Source organism: Bos javanicus, chromosome 11 (genome assembly GCF_032452875.1).
Source record: "Bos javanicus breed banteng chromosome 11, ARS-OSU_banteng_1.0, whole genome shotgun sequence".
Taxonomy (NCBI): Eukaryota; Metazoa; Chordata; class Mammalia; order Artiodactyla; family Bovidae; genus Bos; species Bos javanicus.
Window position 1 is genome coordinate 3,065,262 of NC_083878.1, and position 18,499 is coordinate 3,083,760.

Here is an 18,499-nt window from a genome sequence, read left to right on the forward strand (position 1 = left end):
GCAAATAAACTACATCCAGACAATGGAAACCCATTGAGCAATAAAAAAATAAACAATCAAGCTATGAAAAGACATGGAAAAACGTCCAATGGATATTGCTACGAGAAAGAAGCCAGTCTGAAAAGGCTATATGCTGTATGATTCCAACTATATGATATTCTGCAAAGGGCAAACTATAGAGATGGTAAAAAGATCAAGCGTTGCCAGGCGGAGGGAGGGAGGAGCACAGGATTTTCAGAGTGAAACTAATCTATATCATGGGGCTCCCCAGTGGTGCTAGTGGTAAAGAACCCACCTGCCAATGCAGGAGATGCAAGAGGCATGGGCTTGATTGATCCCTGGGTCAGGAAGATCCCCTGAAGAAGGATATGGCAACCCACTGCAGTATTCTTGCCTGGAGAATCCCATGGACAGAGGAGCCTGGTGGGCTACAGCACATGGGGCTGCACAGAGTCGGACACGACTGAAGCGTGCATTCTGTGCGACAGAGACGTGGTAATGAGGGACACATGCCATAAACCGTACAACAGAGTGCGAACCTTAGACAATGAGTTTCCGTTAATAATAATGGCTCAGTAGAGACTTCCCTGGTGGTCCAGTGGCTCAGACTCCATGCTCTCAATGCAAGAGGAGCCTGGCGGGCTACGGTCCATGGGGCTGCAAAAGAGCTGGATGTGACTTAACAACTAAACAATAACTACTCTAAAAAAAAAAAAAAAAACTCTAAAAACCAAAATCAAGAGAGGAAAAGGTCTCCCCACACAGCACCTTTAGCAGTAGAGCCCGATGGTCTGAGGGATGGCGGTGTATTCTAGATTGGGGCCCCCCTGGGAACCTAATACAGTGCTTCCCAGACTTGTCTGCAGAGTTTGGAATCAGGGAGCAGCTTCAAAAGTTGCTGCTGCCTGTGTCCCACCCCAGTGACCGTGGTTTAATTAGCATGGGTGTGGCTTGGGCGGTAGAATTTTTAAGAATTCCCAAGTGATTCTAATACCAGACAAGTTCAGGAATCACTGAGCTAAGAAGAGCCGCGGTATCATGGGGCCCATCCTCACCTGCTCTGGCAGATAGTGTGGGCAGGGTAGGGGAGGAATCAAGGGAAGGCAGCCCTAGCTCCACATCACACCCAGGGCTCCCATCTTTGCCCCTAAGCCAGCTGCCTGTGGCATGATCTAGGGAGGTTTCAAGGTACCTGCACCCAGGCTGCATCCAGACCAGTATCAGAGGATGGGACCCCGGCCCCATTCTTTGTAAAGCTCAAGCACAGCTAAGAATTGCAGCGGCCAGAAGCTGAGTCCTGGGGGAGCTGCTGACATCCCCCGATCAGGGTCTGACGCCAGACGTTCGGGTGTGCTCACCACACGAAAGTCATCTGAGTCTATTCCCCTCATTTAAAAAGGTGGGTTGAGAGTCTTAGCAGCTAATGCAGCAGGATGAGCCCCTCTGATACGTGGCCTCTGCTCCATCAACAGGCTTGCACACTTGCACACACCGGCCCCTTCTCAGCCTGGCTGTGCCTTACAGCCACCTGCGAGCTGAAAAGATCCTGTGCCTGAGAGCCCAGCGCACAGCAGGACATGGACTAGCCCCACTGAATGAGTGGATGCGTCTCAGGGACCACGTGTGTTACCCACAGTGGACATCTGCATCCCCTCCTACCAGCTCCTCTCATCCCATGCAGTCAGTGGTTGGAGAGCTGCAGTCAGTGGTTGGAGAGCTGCCTGTCTGCTCCTGCAAGGTTGGGACACGGGTCTGCTGGCCCCTTGGAGACCGGATTGCATGTGTGCTCCACCCTCACTCAGCAGCACCTTCCTGGTCGATTCTGACCACCACCTGTACAGCTGGCTCACAGGGGCCACGTCAGGAGCTGCTGGGTTCAGCTGGTTTTGCTCCCAGGACACAGGTACAGTGAGAGAAAAAGATAAAATGAGCTGGATTGGGGTCAGGCTGACCACATAGGAGACCACGTCATACGAAGACTGTGAAGCTCAGTCTTTCCAGCCCCCGGAAAGTGAAGTGCTAGTCGCTCAGTCAAGTGTGACTCTTTGTGACCCCATGGACTGCAGCTCGCCAGGCTCCCCTGTCCATGGAGTTCTCCAGGTAAGAATACTGGAGTGAGGTGCCATTCCCTTCTCCAGGGGACCCTCCTGACCCAGGGATCAAACCTGGGTCTCCCGCACTGCAGAAAGATTCTTTACAGTCCGTGCCCCCTTCCAGCCCCCTGACTACCTGCAAAACGGGGAAAATGACAGGATCTACTTGTTGGATGGTTATGATGACTGAAGGAGATAGGCAGAGCCAGGGGCTCAGGGGCTGGCATGAGCTCTCTAGAAAAGTTAGCTCTCATTCTTAATGAAATCACGTTTATCATCACAACAAACAATAATGTGTTTCAAACACGAGGCTCAGTTATGAAGCTGAATTACTATTATTGTTGCATTCCAACTGGAGACTCTGGAGAGGCTGTGCTGAGCCAATGACAGGTTCAAGGGAGCCAGGGAGTCGGGGGCAGATTTCCTGAGTGGTCCTCAAAGTGTCTTCCTGCCCATTTGGGTCTACATGACACTCTTGCAGCACCATCAGGGTTAGGATAGAGATTTAGTGCAGCTGGGCCCATAGAACTGGATCCCTAGGCCCTTCCCTGGTGGCCAAGTGGTTAAGACTTCACCTTCGAATACAGGGAGGTGTGGGTTCAATCCCTGGTCGGTGAGCTAAGATCACAGGTGCCTCCTGGCTAAAAACTGAAATCCTAAAACAGAAGCAATATTGTAACAAATTGAATAAAACTTTAAAAAAATGGTCCACATGAAAAAAAAAAAAAGTCTTTAAAAAAGAACTGGATCCTGGCCTGCCTCTTTTGGCTCGGGGATGGGGCAGCTGCCCTGAGACATTTAGGAATAAAGGGCACCCACATAGCAATGCAGAGCGGGCCCTGGACCCAGTACAGACGTGCTCCCTGTGTGTGTGTGCTCCACGAGTAACAAGGCTGCGGGGAGCCCCAGGGGCAGCTGTCCACAGGCTAGGCCTTCACTCAGCTCCAGGAGGCTCTGAATGGACTGCTTCCCACCCCCCGCCCCCCGCCAGCCCCGTACCTGGAGACTGCCCGGCCCACCGTGGCAGGCAGAGCAGGTGAAGTGAGGACAACTCGTTATAAGCCAGCAAAAAGCAGTGTCAACTGGATCTAGAGACTAAGAAGTTTTTGACTGCTTAAAAATGTGAGAAAACAGAAAAAAAACCAAAACCCAGCCATCCGAGAATAGGGTGAGAGATAAATGGCCAAAATAAAAAGCTGCAGAAATTAAAAGGAAGTACAGAGAGTATTTAGAACATTCGTGCTGCTCAGTTCCTGCGGTCTATCTAATGATCTCTGATTCATAAAGAAATACATTAAAATTTTTTTTATTTTGGCTGTGCTGCACGGCATGTGGGATCTTAGTTCCTCACCAAGGACTGAACCCCTGCATTGGCAGCTTGGAGTCTCAACCACTGGATGGCCAGGGAACTTCCTATATTTTGTTTTGATACTAGCTGTCATTCTGAATGTCCACTGTACACCAGGTGCTTCATATATGTAATTACTTATTGTTTAGTCCCTAAGTTGTATTTGACTCTTTGCGATCCCATGGACTGCGGCATGCCAGGCTTCCCTGTCCTTTACTATCTCCTGGAATTTGCTCAAATTCATGTTCATTAAGTTGGTGTTGCCATCCAACCATCTCATCCTCTGTTGTCCCCTTCTCCTCCTGCCTTCAATCTTTCCCAGCATCAGGGTCTTTTCCAATGAGTTGGCTCTTCACATCAGGTGGCCAAAGTATTGGAGCTGCAGCTTCAGCATCAGCCCTTCCAGTGAACACCCAGGGTTAGTTTCCTTTAGGATGGACTGCTTTCGTCTCCTTGCAGTCCAGGGGACTCTCAGAGTCTTCTCCACACCGCACTACTAACGCTGAGGACAGCGCTCCGTGCTTGGCACCTGCCGCTCAGGTGAGGACTTGGTGCCTGACCGCCGAACTCCGCCTGGGTCCTGAGGTGGCCCAGACCTGCTGCACGGCCTCCCCACCCAAAGCCCAAAGAAGGGTATACCAAGGGGAGCCCAAAGAAGACATACAGATGGCAACTGAGGCAATGCAAAGATCATCAGGCTTTAGGGAAAGGCAAATTAAACTGCAATGAGCTACCACTGCATACCTCTTAAAAGGACTGACTAAACCGAGTGGTGGGGAAGACGGGGAGCAACTGGAGCACGGCTGGGGGAGACTGCATGAGAGCTTTAGAGAAAAGTGGGGCAGTGCTGTCTGAACAGCTTGAACACACATCTACCGTAGGACCCGGGCTACGCACGCATACATGCTTACCCTAAGGGCCCACACAAAGACCTCCATGAGAACGTTTATATCCACTTTAATAGCTCCCAAACTGAAAGCAACCGAAATGTCCACCAAGAGGCGACTGGATGAACACACCGTGGTGCTGCCCCACAAAGGACACCACAAAGCTGCTGACTGGACGAAACTATGATACACACAGCGCTGTTGGCGCATCTCAAAGCGACTGAAAGAAGAAAGACAAAAAAGTGCCCACTGCATGGTCCCACTTATATAAAACTACAGAAAATGCCTGGAGAATCCCATGGACAGAGAAGCCTGGCGGGCTGTGGTCCATGGGTCGCAGAGAGTCGGACACGACAGAAGCGACTTAGCACGCATGCAGGAGTAGGAAATGCAGGCTGACCTGGGGACAGAAAGTAGATTGATCGTTTCCTAGGTGTAAAAGGGGACAGGGATGCATTAATGACAAGGAGGCACCAGAAAGCTTAAGGGCCCGGGACAACGGACATTATTATTTTGATCGTGGTGAGTTTTATGGGTCTATGTTTGTGTTTTGTGTGTAAGTTGCACACGCTGAATGCATATAGGTTAAGGTATGTCAATTATGCCTCAACAAAACTGTCTTTAAAAGATGAGTTAAAATGTAAATGTAAGTGTTGATGTTTTCTTTTCACACCCAGGGGTAGGGGGTGCTGTTTCATCTTCCCCCACTCTGGAGAAAACCCTGACTTGTGCCGTGTGGCCTGTGGCCTCTCCTGACATCCGGGAGAGAGCAGGGAAACTCTTACAAGATTAACTCTCCATGGGAGGCAACTGTAGATAAATGTCCACGTGACAGAAGAAAGATGGTGTAAATAAACCCGTAAATACAAGAACACACACTAAGTGGATTGTGCATTAATTCCGCTCCTGAAAATCATTACAAGAAGCTATTGATTATGAGGAGAGGAGCGGGCTGTGGGGAATGGGTGGAGAGCTGGCGTTCGCTTTTCAAATACCTTTCTCTTGTCCTATTGGAATGTTCTGAGCTTGATGCGTAGACCACTTCTGAGAAAATAAAAACAGGTTCCGGGCTACTAAGATTATTGGTCATCTTTTGGCATTATTCTTTTTTTTTTTAATCATTTATTTAGCTGAGCTGGAACTTAGTTACAGCACTCGGAGTCTTCTGAGCCTCATCGGGGCATTTGAGATCTTTAGTGGCGGCGTGCAAACTCTTAGTTGGGGGCATATGGGATCTAGTTACTCGACCAGGGATTGAACCCAGGGCCCCCTGTATTGGGAGTGCTGCGGAGTCTTAGCCGCTGGACCACCAGGGAAGTCCCTGTTATTTTTCTTATAAGAAGTAATCCTATAGATATTATCTGGGAGGCAGGAAGGAAGGAGGGTTGAAAAGGAGGAAGGAGAGAGGATGCAAGCAATGACAGAAAAGAAAGTCACCCACAAAACGGGGCATGTCCAAGAGAGCCCCAAAGTTCCAGTGACTACAATCCTGGAGCTCTGGCGACAGAGGGAAAAAGCATGGCGATCAAGGGAGGCAGGACACAGCTTCCCAAGACACTGCTCATGAAAACAAATTTCTTCTGAAAGCTAAATGTCACACCCACTGAAAAAAATATCCAGAGAATGTCCTGGCCAGAGTCGCTTTATTCTGATATATCCTCTCCCTCCTACACAGCTATAATAGAAGCTGGCAGGGAATGGAAGGAGTAGGTCAGAATGAACCACACCATCTTGAAAACTAATGGGAAAGAAGCTACACGTGTTTTACTTCTTGTCCAGTGTTTTGACCTCACTGACGAGCTCCTCTTCTCCAGGCACTGCTGCCTACTCAGTGTGATTGCCCTGGGTTACTGGCCAGTCCTACATGGGCACGGCTGAAGCATGTTTGTTACAGAAACATGAGGTCATTTCTCACAAGCAATTAGTTGCACAAGAACATGTTTGCTTTCAAAATCAAACTCTGCCATTAAAAAAAAAAAAACTGTTAGTGTTAATAAACAAGTTCAGCAAGGTTGCAGGATATAAGGTCAATACAGAAATACTCTGTTGTATTTCTACACACTAGCAAGGAATTATCTGAAAAGAAAATGAAGAAAAAAGTCCCACTTATGATAATATCAAAAAGAAGAAAGTAGTAGGAATAAATTTAACAAAAAGAAGTGCAAGACTTGTATACCAAAAACTACAATACATTCTTAAAAAGAAATGAAAGAAGATCTAGAGAAATGGAGAGATAGCCCATGTTCATAGATTAGAAGACTCAATATTATTAAGATGGTAGTAACTCTCAAAGTAATTTATAGCTTCAACACAATCACTATGGAAAACCCAGCTGTCATTTTTGGGAGAGGTTGATTCAGTTCAGTTCAGTTCAGTCACTCAGTCGTGTCCGACTCTTTGTGACCCCATGAATCTCAGCGCTCCAGGCCTCCGTGTCCATCACCAACTCCCAGGGTTCACTCAAACTCATGTACATCGAGTCAGTGATGCCATCCAGCCATCTCATCCTCTGTCGTCCCCTTCTCCTCCTGCCCCCAATCCCTCCCAGCATCAGGGTCTTTTCCAATGAGTCAACTCTTTGCATGAGGTGGTCAAAGTATTGGAGTTTCAGCCTCAGCATCAGTCCTTCCAAGGACTGGTGTCCTTTAGGATGGACTGGTTGGATCTCCTTGCAGTCCAAGGGACTCTCAAGAGTCTTCTCCAACACCACAGTTCAAAAGCATCAATTCTTCGGTGCTCAGCTTTCTTCACAGTCCAACTCTCACATCCATACATGACCACTGGAAAAACCATAGCCTTGATTAGACGGACCTTTGTTGGCAAAGCAATATCGCTGCTTTTTAATATGCTGTCTAGGTTGGTCATAACTTTCCTTCCAAGGAGTAAGCGCCTTTTAATTTCATGGCTGCAGTCACCATCTGCAGTGATTTTGGAGCCCAACAAATAAAGTCTGACACTGTTTCCACTGTTTCCCCATCTATTTCCCATGAAGTGATGGGACCAGATGCGATGATCCTCGTTTTCTGAATGTTGAGCTTTATGCCAACTTTTTCACTCTCCTCTTTCACTTTCTTCAAGAGGCTTTTTAGATCCTCTTCACTTTCTGCCATAAGGGTGGTATCATCTGCATATATGAGGTTATTGATATTTCTCCCAGCAATCTTGATTCCAGCTTGTGCTTCTTCCAGCCCAGCGTTTCTCATGATGTACTCTGCATATAAGTTAAATAAGCAGGGTGACAGTATACAGCCCTGACATACTCCTTTTCCTATTTGGAACCAGTCTGTTGTTCCATGTCCAGTTCTAACTGTTGCTTCCTCACCTGCATACAGGTTTCTCAAGAGGCAGGTCAGGTGGTCTGGTATTCCCCATCTCTTTCAGAATTTTCCACAGTTTATTGTGATCCACACAGTCAAAGGCTTTGGCATAGTCAATAAAGCAGAAATAGATGTTTTTCTGGAACTCTCTTGCTTTTTCCATGATCCAGCGGATGTTGGCAACTTGGTTTCTGGTTCCTCTGCCTTTTCTAAATCCAGCTTGAACATCTGGAAGTTCACGGTTCACGTATTGCTGAAGCCTGGCTTGGGGAATTTTGAGCATTACTTTACTAGCGTGTGATATGAGTGCAACTGTGCGGTAGTTTGAGCATTCTTTGGCATTGCCTTTCTTTGGGACTGGAATGAAAACTGACCTTTTCCAGTCCTGTGGCCATTGCTGAGTTTTCCAAATTTGCTGGTTGATTAGCCAATCCTAAAATTATTATTATTTTTTTTAATTTTTATTTAAACTAGGTCATGAAGTGAAGTGGCTCAGTCGTGTCCAACTCTGTGACCCCATGGACTGTAGCCTACCAGGCTCCATCCGTGAGATTTTCCAGTCAAGAATACTGGAGTGGGTTAATCCTAAAATTAATATGGAAATACAAGTGACCCAGAATAGCTAAAATGATTTTGAAAAGAATGAAGCTGGAGAACTCACACTTCTCAATTTCAAAACTGACTACAACTATGAAGGCCGAGAAGGGGATGACAGAGGATGAGGTGGTTGGATGACATCACCGACTCAATGGACATGAGTTTGAGCAAACTCCAGGAGTTGGTGACGGACAGGGAAGCCTGGCGTGCTGCAGTCCATGGGGTCACAAAGAGTCAGACATGACTGAGCAACTGAACTGATGATAATCAAGAATTTGTGGCACTGGCATTAGGACATATATATATATCTCAATGGACTAGAACTGAGAGTCAGAAATAGACTCATATATCCATGGTTAACTGATTTACTGATTTTCAACAAAGGTGCCCAGATAACTCACTGTGGGAAAGCACAGTCTTTCAATAAATTATCCTGGGACAACAGCATCTCCACATGAAAAAGACTGAAGCTGGACCCCTATCTCACACTGTATACAAAAATCAACTCAAAATGAATCAAAGGCCTAAATAGAAAGGCTACAGCTACAGAATCCTCAGAGTAAAACATAACAGGACACCTTCATGACCTTAGACAAAGCAATGCTATCTTGTTTGACATCAAAAGCATAGATAACAATAGAAAACAGAGCTAAATTAGATTTTATCAAAATTAAAAACTTCTGTGCATCAAAGGCCACCAGCAAAACAGTGAAAAGGTAACCCACAAGATGGGGGAAAATATTTGCAAATCACATATCCTGTAAGTGAAAGTGAAAGCTGCTCAGTCACATCTGACTCTTTGCAACTCTATGGACTATACAGTCCATGGAATTCTCCAGGCCAGAATACTGGAGTGGGTTGCCTTTCCCTTCTTCAGGGGATCTTCCCAACCCAGGAATTGAACCCAGATCTCCCGCATTGCAGGAGTACTCTTTTACCAGCTGAGCTATCAGGGAGGGGTCTAGTATCCAGCGTATATAAAGAACTCCTGCAACTCAACAGAAAAATACAAACAATCCAGTCAAAAAAACGAGTGAAGCAAACGAATAGATACCTCCTCTAAGAAGATACGAAACGGCCAACAAGTACAAGAGCAGGTGCTCCACATCCTTAGTCATTAGAGAAATGCAAGCCCAAACCACGATGAGATACCACTTCATACCCACTAGTATGACTCCTATCAACAGGTGGACATAACAGATGTTGGCAAGGATGTGAAGAAACCGGAACCCTCATATATTTCTGGTAGGAAAGTAAAATGACGCAGCCCGTTAGAAAATGGTTTTGCAGTCCTTCAAAAAGTTGAACAGAGTCACCCAATTAGCCAGCAATTCCACTATTAAGCATATACCGGGGAGAACTAAAAGCATATGTCCCCATACACTTGTGTGGGAATGTTCATGGGTGCTTAGTCGCTCAGTTGTGTCTGACCCTCTGCGATCCCATGGCCTGTGGCCCGCCAGGCTCCTCTGTCCATGGGATTTTTCAGGCAAGAATACTGGAGTGGGTTGCCACTGCCTCCTTCAGAGGATCTTCCCTACCCAGGGATCAAACTGCATCTCCTGTGTCTCCTGCATTGCAGGCAGATTCTTTACCTGTCACAGTAGCGTTATTCACAATGGCCTCAAAGTGGAAATAACCCAATAGTCCATTAACTGATGAATGGATAAAATGCAGTATATCCATAAAATGGAATATTATTCATCCATAAAAGGAATAAAGTACTACTATATGCTACAACATGCATGAACCTTGAAAACATCACGCCAAGTAAAAGAAGCAGGCACAAAAGGTCCCATATTTTGTCATTTCACGTACATGAAGTGTCTGGGATAAGCAAGCCCGTCGGGACAGAATGCATTAGGGGCTGCAGGGGAGTGAGGGGTGACTGCTGATACACGAGGTCTCTCCTGGGGGTGATGAAAGTGTTCCGGAATTAGACAGTGGTGGTGGCTGAACAACTCTGAATCATACTGAATCATACACTTTAAAAGGGTGAATTATATGGCACATGAACTGTATCTAAATAACAACGGCAACCACCACCTGTCCTGGTCTTGCCAAATGTTAATAAAGCTTCATGATGCCTGCAACGGTCCCCACTGTCCTCCAAGAGATGGCCCCAAATGTCCAGTCTTCTCTCCTACTCGGCCTACTCTTCCTACTTCCTCGTCTTCATGCCTGCTGCTCCCATCTCTCCTCAGCCAGGGCTATGCCCAAGGCTGCAAACAGTAGAACTATGTTCCACCTTCAGTCGAATACAGTCTGCAGATGGGCTCACAGTGGGGGTTTTCTGGGTTTCGTTTTTTTAACTGAATTTGTTACCACCGGGAGACGGCACATAAACACGCGTAGTCTGGCTACAACAGATTCTGTTGGCTGTCAATCCAAGTGCCAGGCTTCCCTTCTTCCCAAGAAAGGGAACTCCAGTTTCACCTTGTGTCTGCTCAGGGACAGTGGCCCACCCCCAGCGGAGGAACCGTGTCATCCATTTATCTTTGTAGATAATGGCCGAGGGTGGCTACTGGAGCTCTGAGTCACAGCAACAGCAAAAGGCTCTGGCTCTATTAGCAGAAAACAGTTTTATTATATGTCAGAAACCAACTGACCTTAAAGTTCATGGAGCTTAAGCTCCAGGACACCTCACCTGCATGGCCCTGTGAGTGTTCTAGGTTAGGCAGGGAAGCCACGCTGCAGTCAGCAGGTGAACGTAAACAGTTCTGAAATATATCCTATAAAGAGATTGAGCGCAAAAGGCCCTGAGACTCCCAGGGTTTAATATTTATCCAGTACGATTTCTCGACTCATTCTCAGTAAACACTCACTTCCCTATTTAATTTTCCATGTAATGAATTAGATGCTTCAGGTGTCAGAACTGCAGACAAAGATTTTAAAACAGCTGTTAGAAGTATGCTCAAGGTGGTAAATGAAAATATGCTCATATTAAATGAACAAATAAGAAATCCCAGTAGAGAAACATAAACTATTAAAAAAGAAACAACAAAGGACTAAATGGAAATTCCAAAACTAAAAATTCAAACATTTGCAAGGAGGCTGGAAAAAGGGAATCTGCTGTATTCTACCCTGTAGGTGTAGGACTCACGAGGTTGAAAATTCTTCAGACCTAGTCCATGTTCAAAGGGCGTTGGTAATCAGAATACAGGGAAAGGGTCCTCTAAAGCCTGTGATCCAGTTCTGTGTAATGAAACAAAATGGAAAGAATGTCCTGACAAAAAGAGAGAAAAAAGTACAAGAAGCTATGACCTCTTACCCTTCACCCTTGTCCTTTCTGCCTTGAATACTGATGTCTTGTGAGAACATGATGATGCTTGGAGCAATAACAGCCATTTTGCAACCTTGAGGGGGAGTGGTGAGAAGCGGGACACAAGCTAAACCAGAGCCCTGAGAGCATAAATCTGTTGAACATCCTATGGAACAACCTGGTTCTGGATTTCCTGTCATGTGAGATGATAAATGGCTCTTAACTGGACACCTGTTACTTAGTCTGAGCACATCCCAAGGAAGACACAGCTTCTCTTGAAAATGGAGAGATCTGGCAACATGGTACCTGCCAGCCTCTTTAGAGAGGGCAGGAGCTCTCTAGTTACTGATCTCACTTGGTCCCCACTGCAACAAAGTTTGCAATCCCTGCCCTACACATCTGTTGAGAGATGGATCCATCAACCGCTCCTTCTTCTACAAAGCACTTCCCGATTCCCACCTCCTCCACCCCAACCCCATCCAACTAGAAGTAATTTTGCCGCAGTTCAATCTCTCCCTCCTTTCTGTCTCCTATTGTAATTGGACATTTAATCCCCTCCCACTTGACTGTCAGCGGAAACCATGCCTTATTCTTCCCTGTATCTCCTGCTCTCTGGTGAAGTCCCTGCATATATATGGGAGGCACTCAAGGTCTGTTTGCTGAATAAATGAACAAACACTCCTGCCATTAAGAATGTAGGCGCTCCAGAATATCCCACTCTTCAAGTTCATCAGGTGCTATGTGTTGCTTCTTAATCTAGGAAGACGATTCCCACCTTATTCCAACAGTCTAGCGAATTCTTCTCAGCCCTCAGCCCTAGTCACTTGGGCATACCCATGACAGTCACCTCTGAAGCCTGGATCCCAGGTCCTGCCAGAGGCCCGGACTTGTCCCTTAGGAAGCATAAGGGGATGAAGGCAATTGTACAAGACCTTTCCCAGGATAATTTGGGAAGAACTTCTGGTCAACCACAAATTCCAGGAAAAAGTAGATATTTACACACATACAAATCCCCTGCTTTACAAGAGAAAGGCTAGGCAACTTGAAAGTTCACATCCCCACCACAGACCCAAAGACCTCAGAGGGCAGCTCCCCCACAGGGGACAAGGACACTCAGAGCACCTCATGGTGCCGACAACTCTGAGAAGCACAATTTCCTTTTGCATCAAGCCTGAGAAACCTGTATGCAGGTCAGGAAGCAACAGTTAGAACTGGACATGGAACAACAGACTGGTTCCAAATAGGAAAAGGAGTATGTCAGGCTGTATACTGTAACCCTGCTTATTTAACTTATATGCAGAGTACATCATGAGAAATGCTGGGCTGGAAGAAGCACAAGCTGGAATCAAGATTGCCAGAAGAAATCAATAATCTCAGATATGCAGATGACACCACCCTTATGGCAGAAAGTGAAGAGGAACTAAAGAGCCTCTTGATGAAGGTGAAAGAGGAGACTGAAAAAGTTGGCTTAAAGCTCAACATTCAGAAAACGAAGATCATCACATCTGGTCCCATCACTTCATGGCAAATAGATGGGGAAACAGTGGAAACAGTGTCAGACTTTCTTTTTTTGGGCTCCAAAATCACCGCAGATGGTGACTACAGCCATGAAATTAAAAGACGCTTACTCCTTGGAAGAAAAGTTATGACCAACCTAGATAACATATTCAAAAGCAGAGACATTACTTTGCCAACAAAGGTCCGTCTAGTCAAGGCTATGGTTTTTCCAGTGGTCATGTATGGATGTGAGAGTTGGACTGTGAAGAAAGCTGAGTGCCAAAGAATTGATGCTTTTGAACTGTGGTGTTGGAGAAGACTCTTGAGAGTCCCTTGGACTACAAGGAGATCCAACCAGTCCATTCTGAAGGAGATCAACCCTGGGTGTTCTTTGGAAGGAAATGATGCTAAAGCTGAAACTCCAAGACTTTGGCCACCTCATGCGAAGAGTTGACTCATTGAAAAAGACTCTGATGCTGGGAGGGATTGGGGGCAGGAGGAAAAGGAGACGACAGAGGATGAGATGGCTGGATGGCATCACTGACTCGATGGACGTGAGTTTGAGTGAACTCCAGGAGATGGTGATGGACAGGGACGCCTGGAGTGCTGCGATTCATGGGGTCGCAAAGAGTCGGACACGACTGAGCAACTGAACTGAACTGAACTGGGTCTAATTTAACCGTACGAATGCTTCCTGAACTGGCAGTTGATTTTCAGTTCCAGCTCTTGGTAGATTCTCTCCTGGCACCTGACTCTTGACTCTGTAATTGGCCTTTTGTTTTTCAAAATTATGTAAAAAACAGGTAATACAAAAAGTACCATCTTAGGCATTCTCAAGTGCACAGTTCAGTAGTGTTAAGTACATTCCCATTGTTCTGCAACCTTCATCACTACCCATTTGCAGAACTTTCTCATCCTCCCAAACTGAAATTCCATACCCAGGAAATACTAACCCTTCCAGTCTCCCTCCCCCAGGCCCTGGTAACCACTATTCTATTTTCTGTCTCTATGGATTTGACTACTCTAGGTACTTCACATCAGAGAAGTCCTACAATATTTGTTCTTTTGTGTGTGATTGCTTTTTCTCACTTAGCATAATGTCCTCAGGTTCATCCACGTCATAGCATGTGATGGAATCGCCTTCCTTTTTAAGGCTGATTAACACTCTGCTGCACGTACAGGCCACATTTTGCTTATCCATGCATGTGGACGTTTGGGCTTTGGGTCACTTCCTCTGTTGGGCTATAGTAATGCTGCTGTGAATGTGCATGCATGCGGGCGTGCTTAGTCACCTCAGTCCTGTCCGATTCTTTGCGACCCCATAGACTGTAGCCCACCAGGCTCCTCTGTCTATGGGATTCTCCAGGCAAGAATACTGCAGTGAGTTGCTCTAACCTCCTCCAAGGGATCTTCTTGACCCAGGGTTCAAGCCCGTGTCTCTTCTGTCTCTGGCGTTGGCAGGTGGGTTCTTTACCACTAGCGCCACCTGGGGAGTTCGCTGTTGTGAACACGCTCGGGGGGAGGGGGTGGCAGGGGTACTGATAACTGCTCCAGTCCCTGCTTTCAGTTTTTTTGTGAACCAGACCTTTGCCCAAATCAATCAAGATCTTGACCTTGGGCATGGGATTCTGGGGGCCAGTCTCTATTCCAAGGGAAGGGAAAAAGACATCTCCCACCCCACACCCTACACACGATGCCAGGAGAACTGCTCTGCAGTGGAGGGGGCCCTCCCAGCTGAGCTGAGACTGGGACCGAGGAAGCCGTTCCTGGCCCCACCCCCTCCCAACAGGGCGAATCAGGGACAATGTGGCCAAGAAACAGAGAGGAATGGGACGCCCCCTCTGCCTCTGTGTCTCTGAGGGGACACATACCACTGCCTGGAGGAGAAGAGTGGGACAAGGGAGGCCTCTGTTGCCCCAAAGGGCAGGCCAGCCGCAGAGGCGGCCCCAGGGGCTCGAAAGGGCAGCCGGGACTGCAGGGGCAGAGGTTATGTAAAGGCAGAGGAGGCTGAGACTGGCGCTATTCAGAGGACCTCAGTGAGAGGGGTCCCAGGCGTGGGGGTGGGGCGTGGGGGAGCCGGAGGAGTCTGGAATGCTCTCATCTGACAGATGGCCCCTAGCTCAGCCAACTCCTCCAGGAGGGGAGGCACAGAGGCAGAAATCCAAAGGCCTGGTGGCCGCTGGGGGTAGGGTGGGGTGGGGGTTGGTTAACGGCACGTCGTGGGTCTATAACCTCGGCCTTCAGAGCTCGGTGCTCCTGTGTTTAGTGGGAGTGTGGGTGGACTGCAGCTGGTGGGCAAGGTCTGGACACCAGTGGGTCTCCCTGTCTGCCGTAAGCAACTTTCAATAGGTTATTTGATATTTTTTGGTGCCAAACTGTCTAGGTTCAGGCACCAAATGATGACAGGCGGGGAAAGGTGCAGTCACTAAAGGGGAAATTAATTGCGTCTGTGCACTCTGAACATCTTAGGAGTATAAAAACGACTAAGTGTACGCCTTACATGTCAGGACCGAGGTACAGACTCAAGGCTCTTCCCCCAGCCCGGTCCAAACTTCGGGGCTCTGCAGATGCCCTGGGAACTGAGGAGGGCTGCTGCTGGGGGCTCAGCTTCAAGAACCACCCCCCACCTTGGTGACTCCAACTCAGAGAGCTTCCCTGATTCAATGCAGAGGCTCCTGCAACCCTCCCAAGCAAACTGGCGCTCTCAGTAAGAAACTGGAGGCCAGCCGTCCCCATAAATCCAGAGAACTCCCCTTCCAGAATGTTCTGGGATCCTAAGGTTGTGAAGTCAGCCTGGACTTGGCCCCTGTGATGTGATTCTGAGGCCAGATAAGGTGGCAAGAAGCCTGTTGGCTCAGCTTTTTCCTAACGCTGGAGCCAGAGCCCAAGAGGGCCTGATGTCTACATGTCCCCACAGTGATGCAACACCCCCACCAGCACCTGCCTGCATGCTGGACTGGGGGCGGGGCGGGGGTGGCGCCGACAGCTGGGCACTGGGTGGGCTCCCCAGCTTGGGCCCCCAGAGTGCAAGCTGCCACCCTGCACTTCTGACAGGTACTAACCGGACTGACGGAAGAGCCCGTCCAGGCTGAGGTCCCACAGGAGACCAAAGGCTCTCGAAGAAGTTTCTGGAGGCCATGTCAGCAGCTAGGAGGAGAAAAAAAAGAAAAACAAATTAGTTGGGTCATCACTACGGAGTAACAGTAGTAAACCTTTATTAAGTCCCATTTAATCCTTACAAATCCACATGGTAGAAAGATACTGTCATTACTGCCACTTTGCAGATGATGAAACTAAGCTCAGAGAGGTCAAGCAACTTCCCCAGGGTCACAGCAAGTAAGGAGCAAAGCCAGTAGTCAATCCCAGGTCTAGGTGACTTGACTTCTCCTACTCTGTCCACCGCCCTGTGTGGGAGTCTTGTTCCTTTCGCTGCTCACGCCCTGAGGCCCCAGCCATGCCCCTCAGGGCAGGCACCTGTGTAGGGAAAGAAGGAGCTCAGAAGCACTAACTAAGCTGGACAAGGTCAAGTTGGCTCCTCTTCGTGAGCCTCACATGGCTTCCAGCTCAGTGCCTTATCTCACAGGCATGGGTGATCTCTGACTGCAGAGACCTTTCAGGACCAGGGCTCCCATCCCCAAGGGCTGGGAAAAACTGTTGGCCGAGGGCCCAGAGCTGAGTCTAAGGAGAGTCTCTCACTCAAATCACTCAAGGGCACACACTCCCCCCTCCCAGTGCAGTCTTCCTCTGATAACTGGCCAATGCAGGGGCTCAAAGGCCAGGACCCTTGCCTCAACTGGGACAACTCTAAAGTGCAATCCCAGTTCCAGGGCCCCCTGCCCTGCTGCCGAGGACCAGCCGTGACCTCTCTTGCATTAGTTTTGCTCCTCAGCTTCCCTCTCTGCCCTCGCCTGCTGCCTCCTTCCCTCACAGGTGCAGTTGTCTGCTTCCAAGAGATCTAAGACACCAGAACTCTGCCTTCCTCTTCCTCTCCTAACTTCTTCATAGCTAAACACACAATCACTCCCCAGCAAGAACATGAATTCAGTGACGGCATATGCTTCCAGGTTTTGGCCTCCGAGGCTCACCTGAGAAGTCCACTCTAGGGCTCTGAGGACGAGCTTACATAATTGGTGAGCACTAAAGCTGAAGCCTGAGCTTTCCAGGTGGCTCAGTTGGTAAAGAATCAACCTGCAGTGCAGGAGACATGGGTTCGATTCCTGGGTCGGGAAGATTTCCCTGGAGGATGGCACTCCAGTATTCTTGCCTAGAGAATCCCACGGACAGAGGAGCTTGGTAGGCTACAGTCCATAGGGGCGCAAAGAGTCAGACACGACTGAGGTCACTGAGCATGCACCAAGGCTGAAGCCCACTCACCCAGTGCCCACTGTTCGCCCCGCCAAAGCCCTGGGAGCAGGGAGGCTGGCAGGCAGCAGGAACTGGTTCCCATGGGGACTCAGGATGGCCCTTCTGGAGATGCAGTTGAGGGAGCAGGGTTGGAGAAGTCTAACTCCCCAACCTCTGGCTCTAGAATTAATCCCAGGTATGTGTGCCGGCCTCCAGCAGCCTTGTGGCCCTGCTCCCCTAGCTGCCTTTGCTTGGGGGTGGTCCCTTAACTCCTCATAGGCCAATTAGGCTCTTCTTCCTGGGGGTTTATTTGACCACGGAGAGCCTGGGGCATAGAGAGAAGCCGAAGTCTATCCTAGGATCCTGACCTGTCTCCAATGTGATTCCAGCTCCTGTGAGGCCCAGTGCTGTCCCTATCCTTGGAGCCCACGAATCACCCCTGCAGCTTCACAGGAGGCCCCCAGCACCTTCGGGGATCCCCCATGGATTTGCACTTCTCTGAACTGGAGTCCTCACCAACAGCGTGAAGTACAGGGAGCCATGTCTACCTGGGATGTGTGTGTGCATGTCAATCACTCAGTCGTGTCTGACTCTTTGAGACCCTATGGACCGTAGCCCACCAGTTTCCTCTGTTCATGGGGATTCTCCAGGCAAGAATACTGGAGTAGGTTGCCATCTCCTCTTCCAGAGGATCTTCCCAACCTGGGGATGGAACTCCGGTCTTCTGCTTTGGCAGGTGGATTCCTCACCACTGCGCCACTGGGGAAGCCCTCAACGGACACCTGGGTCACCGCTGCCAGAATCTTTCTGTCCCTGCAGCTCAGCACGCAGCCAGTCCTCAGCCAAGGTCTGCGAGAGAACAAGTGCTGCTGCTGCTGTGGGAAGAGAAGTTCCAAGCGGCAAGAGAACCTAAACCTCGGGAGTGAAGCGTCAGAGCCCACCCTAAGGCCTGCGGGGTGGTCACGTGAGTGGGAGAGGTCAGCACCCTGCTCGCTCTTTCCCTCCAGAGACAAGATGTTGGGCGGGGTCTCCCGAGAAGACACCCCCAAGGCCAAGTGCACCCCTTGCATGGATCTGGCTTCAGCTTTTGTTTCTCCTTCCTGAAGATGGAGAGCCTGGCCTCCGGGTTGACATCATTCCTTCCTGATGGTGTC

General features: G+C 48.6%; 1 protein-coding gene across 6 annotated transcripts in view; it reads right to left on the reverse strand.

Moving 5' to 3' along the window:
- FAM178B (family with sequence similarity 178 member B) overlaps positions 1 to 18,499 on the reverse strand; it is a 109,138-nt gene that overhangs the window by 58,632 nt on the left and 32,007 nt on the right. For all 6 annotated transcript variants that reach the window (XM_061431556.1, XM_061431554.1, XM_061431555.1 and 3 more), the window contains exon 8: positions 16,064 to 16,148. In XM_061431556.1, coding sequence (XP_061287540.1) covers positions 16,064 to 16,148 — 85 coding nt within the window. The remainder of the gene's footprint in view (positions 1 to 16,063; positions 16,149 to 18,499) is intronic.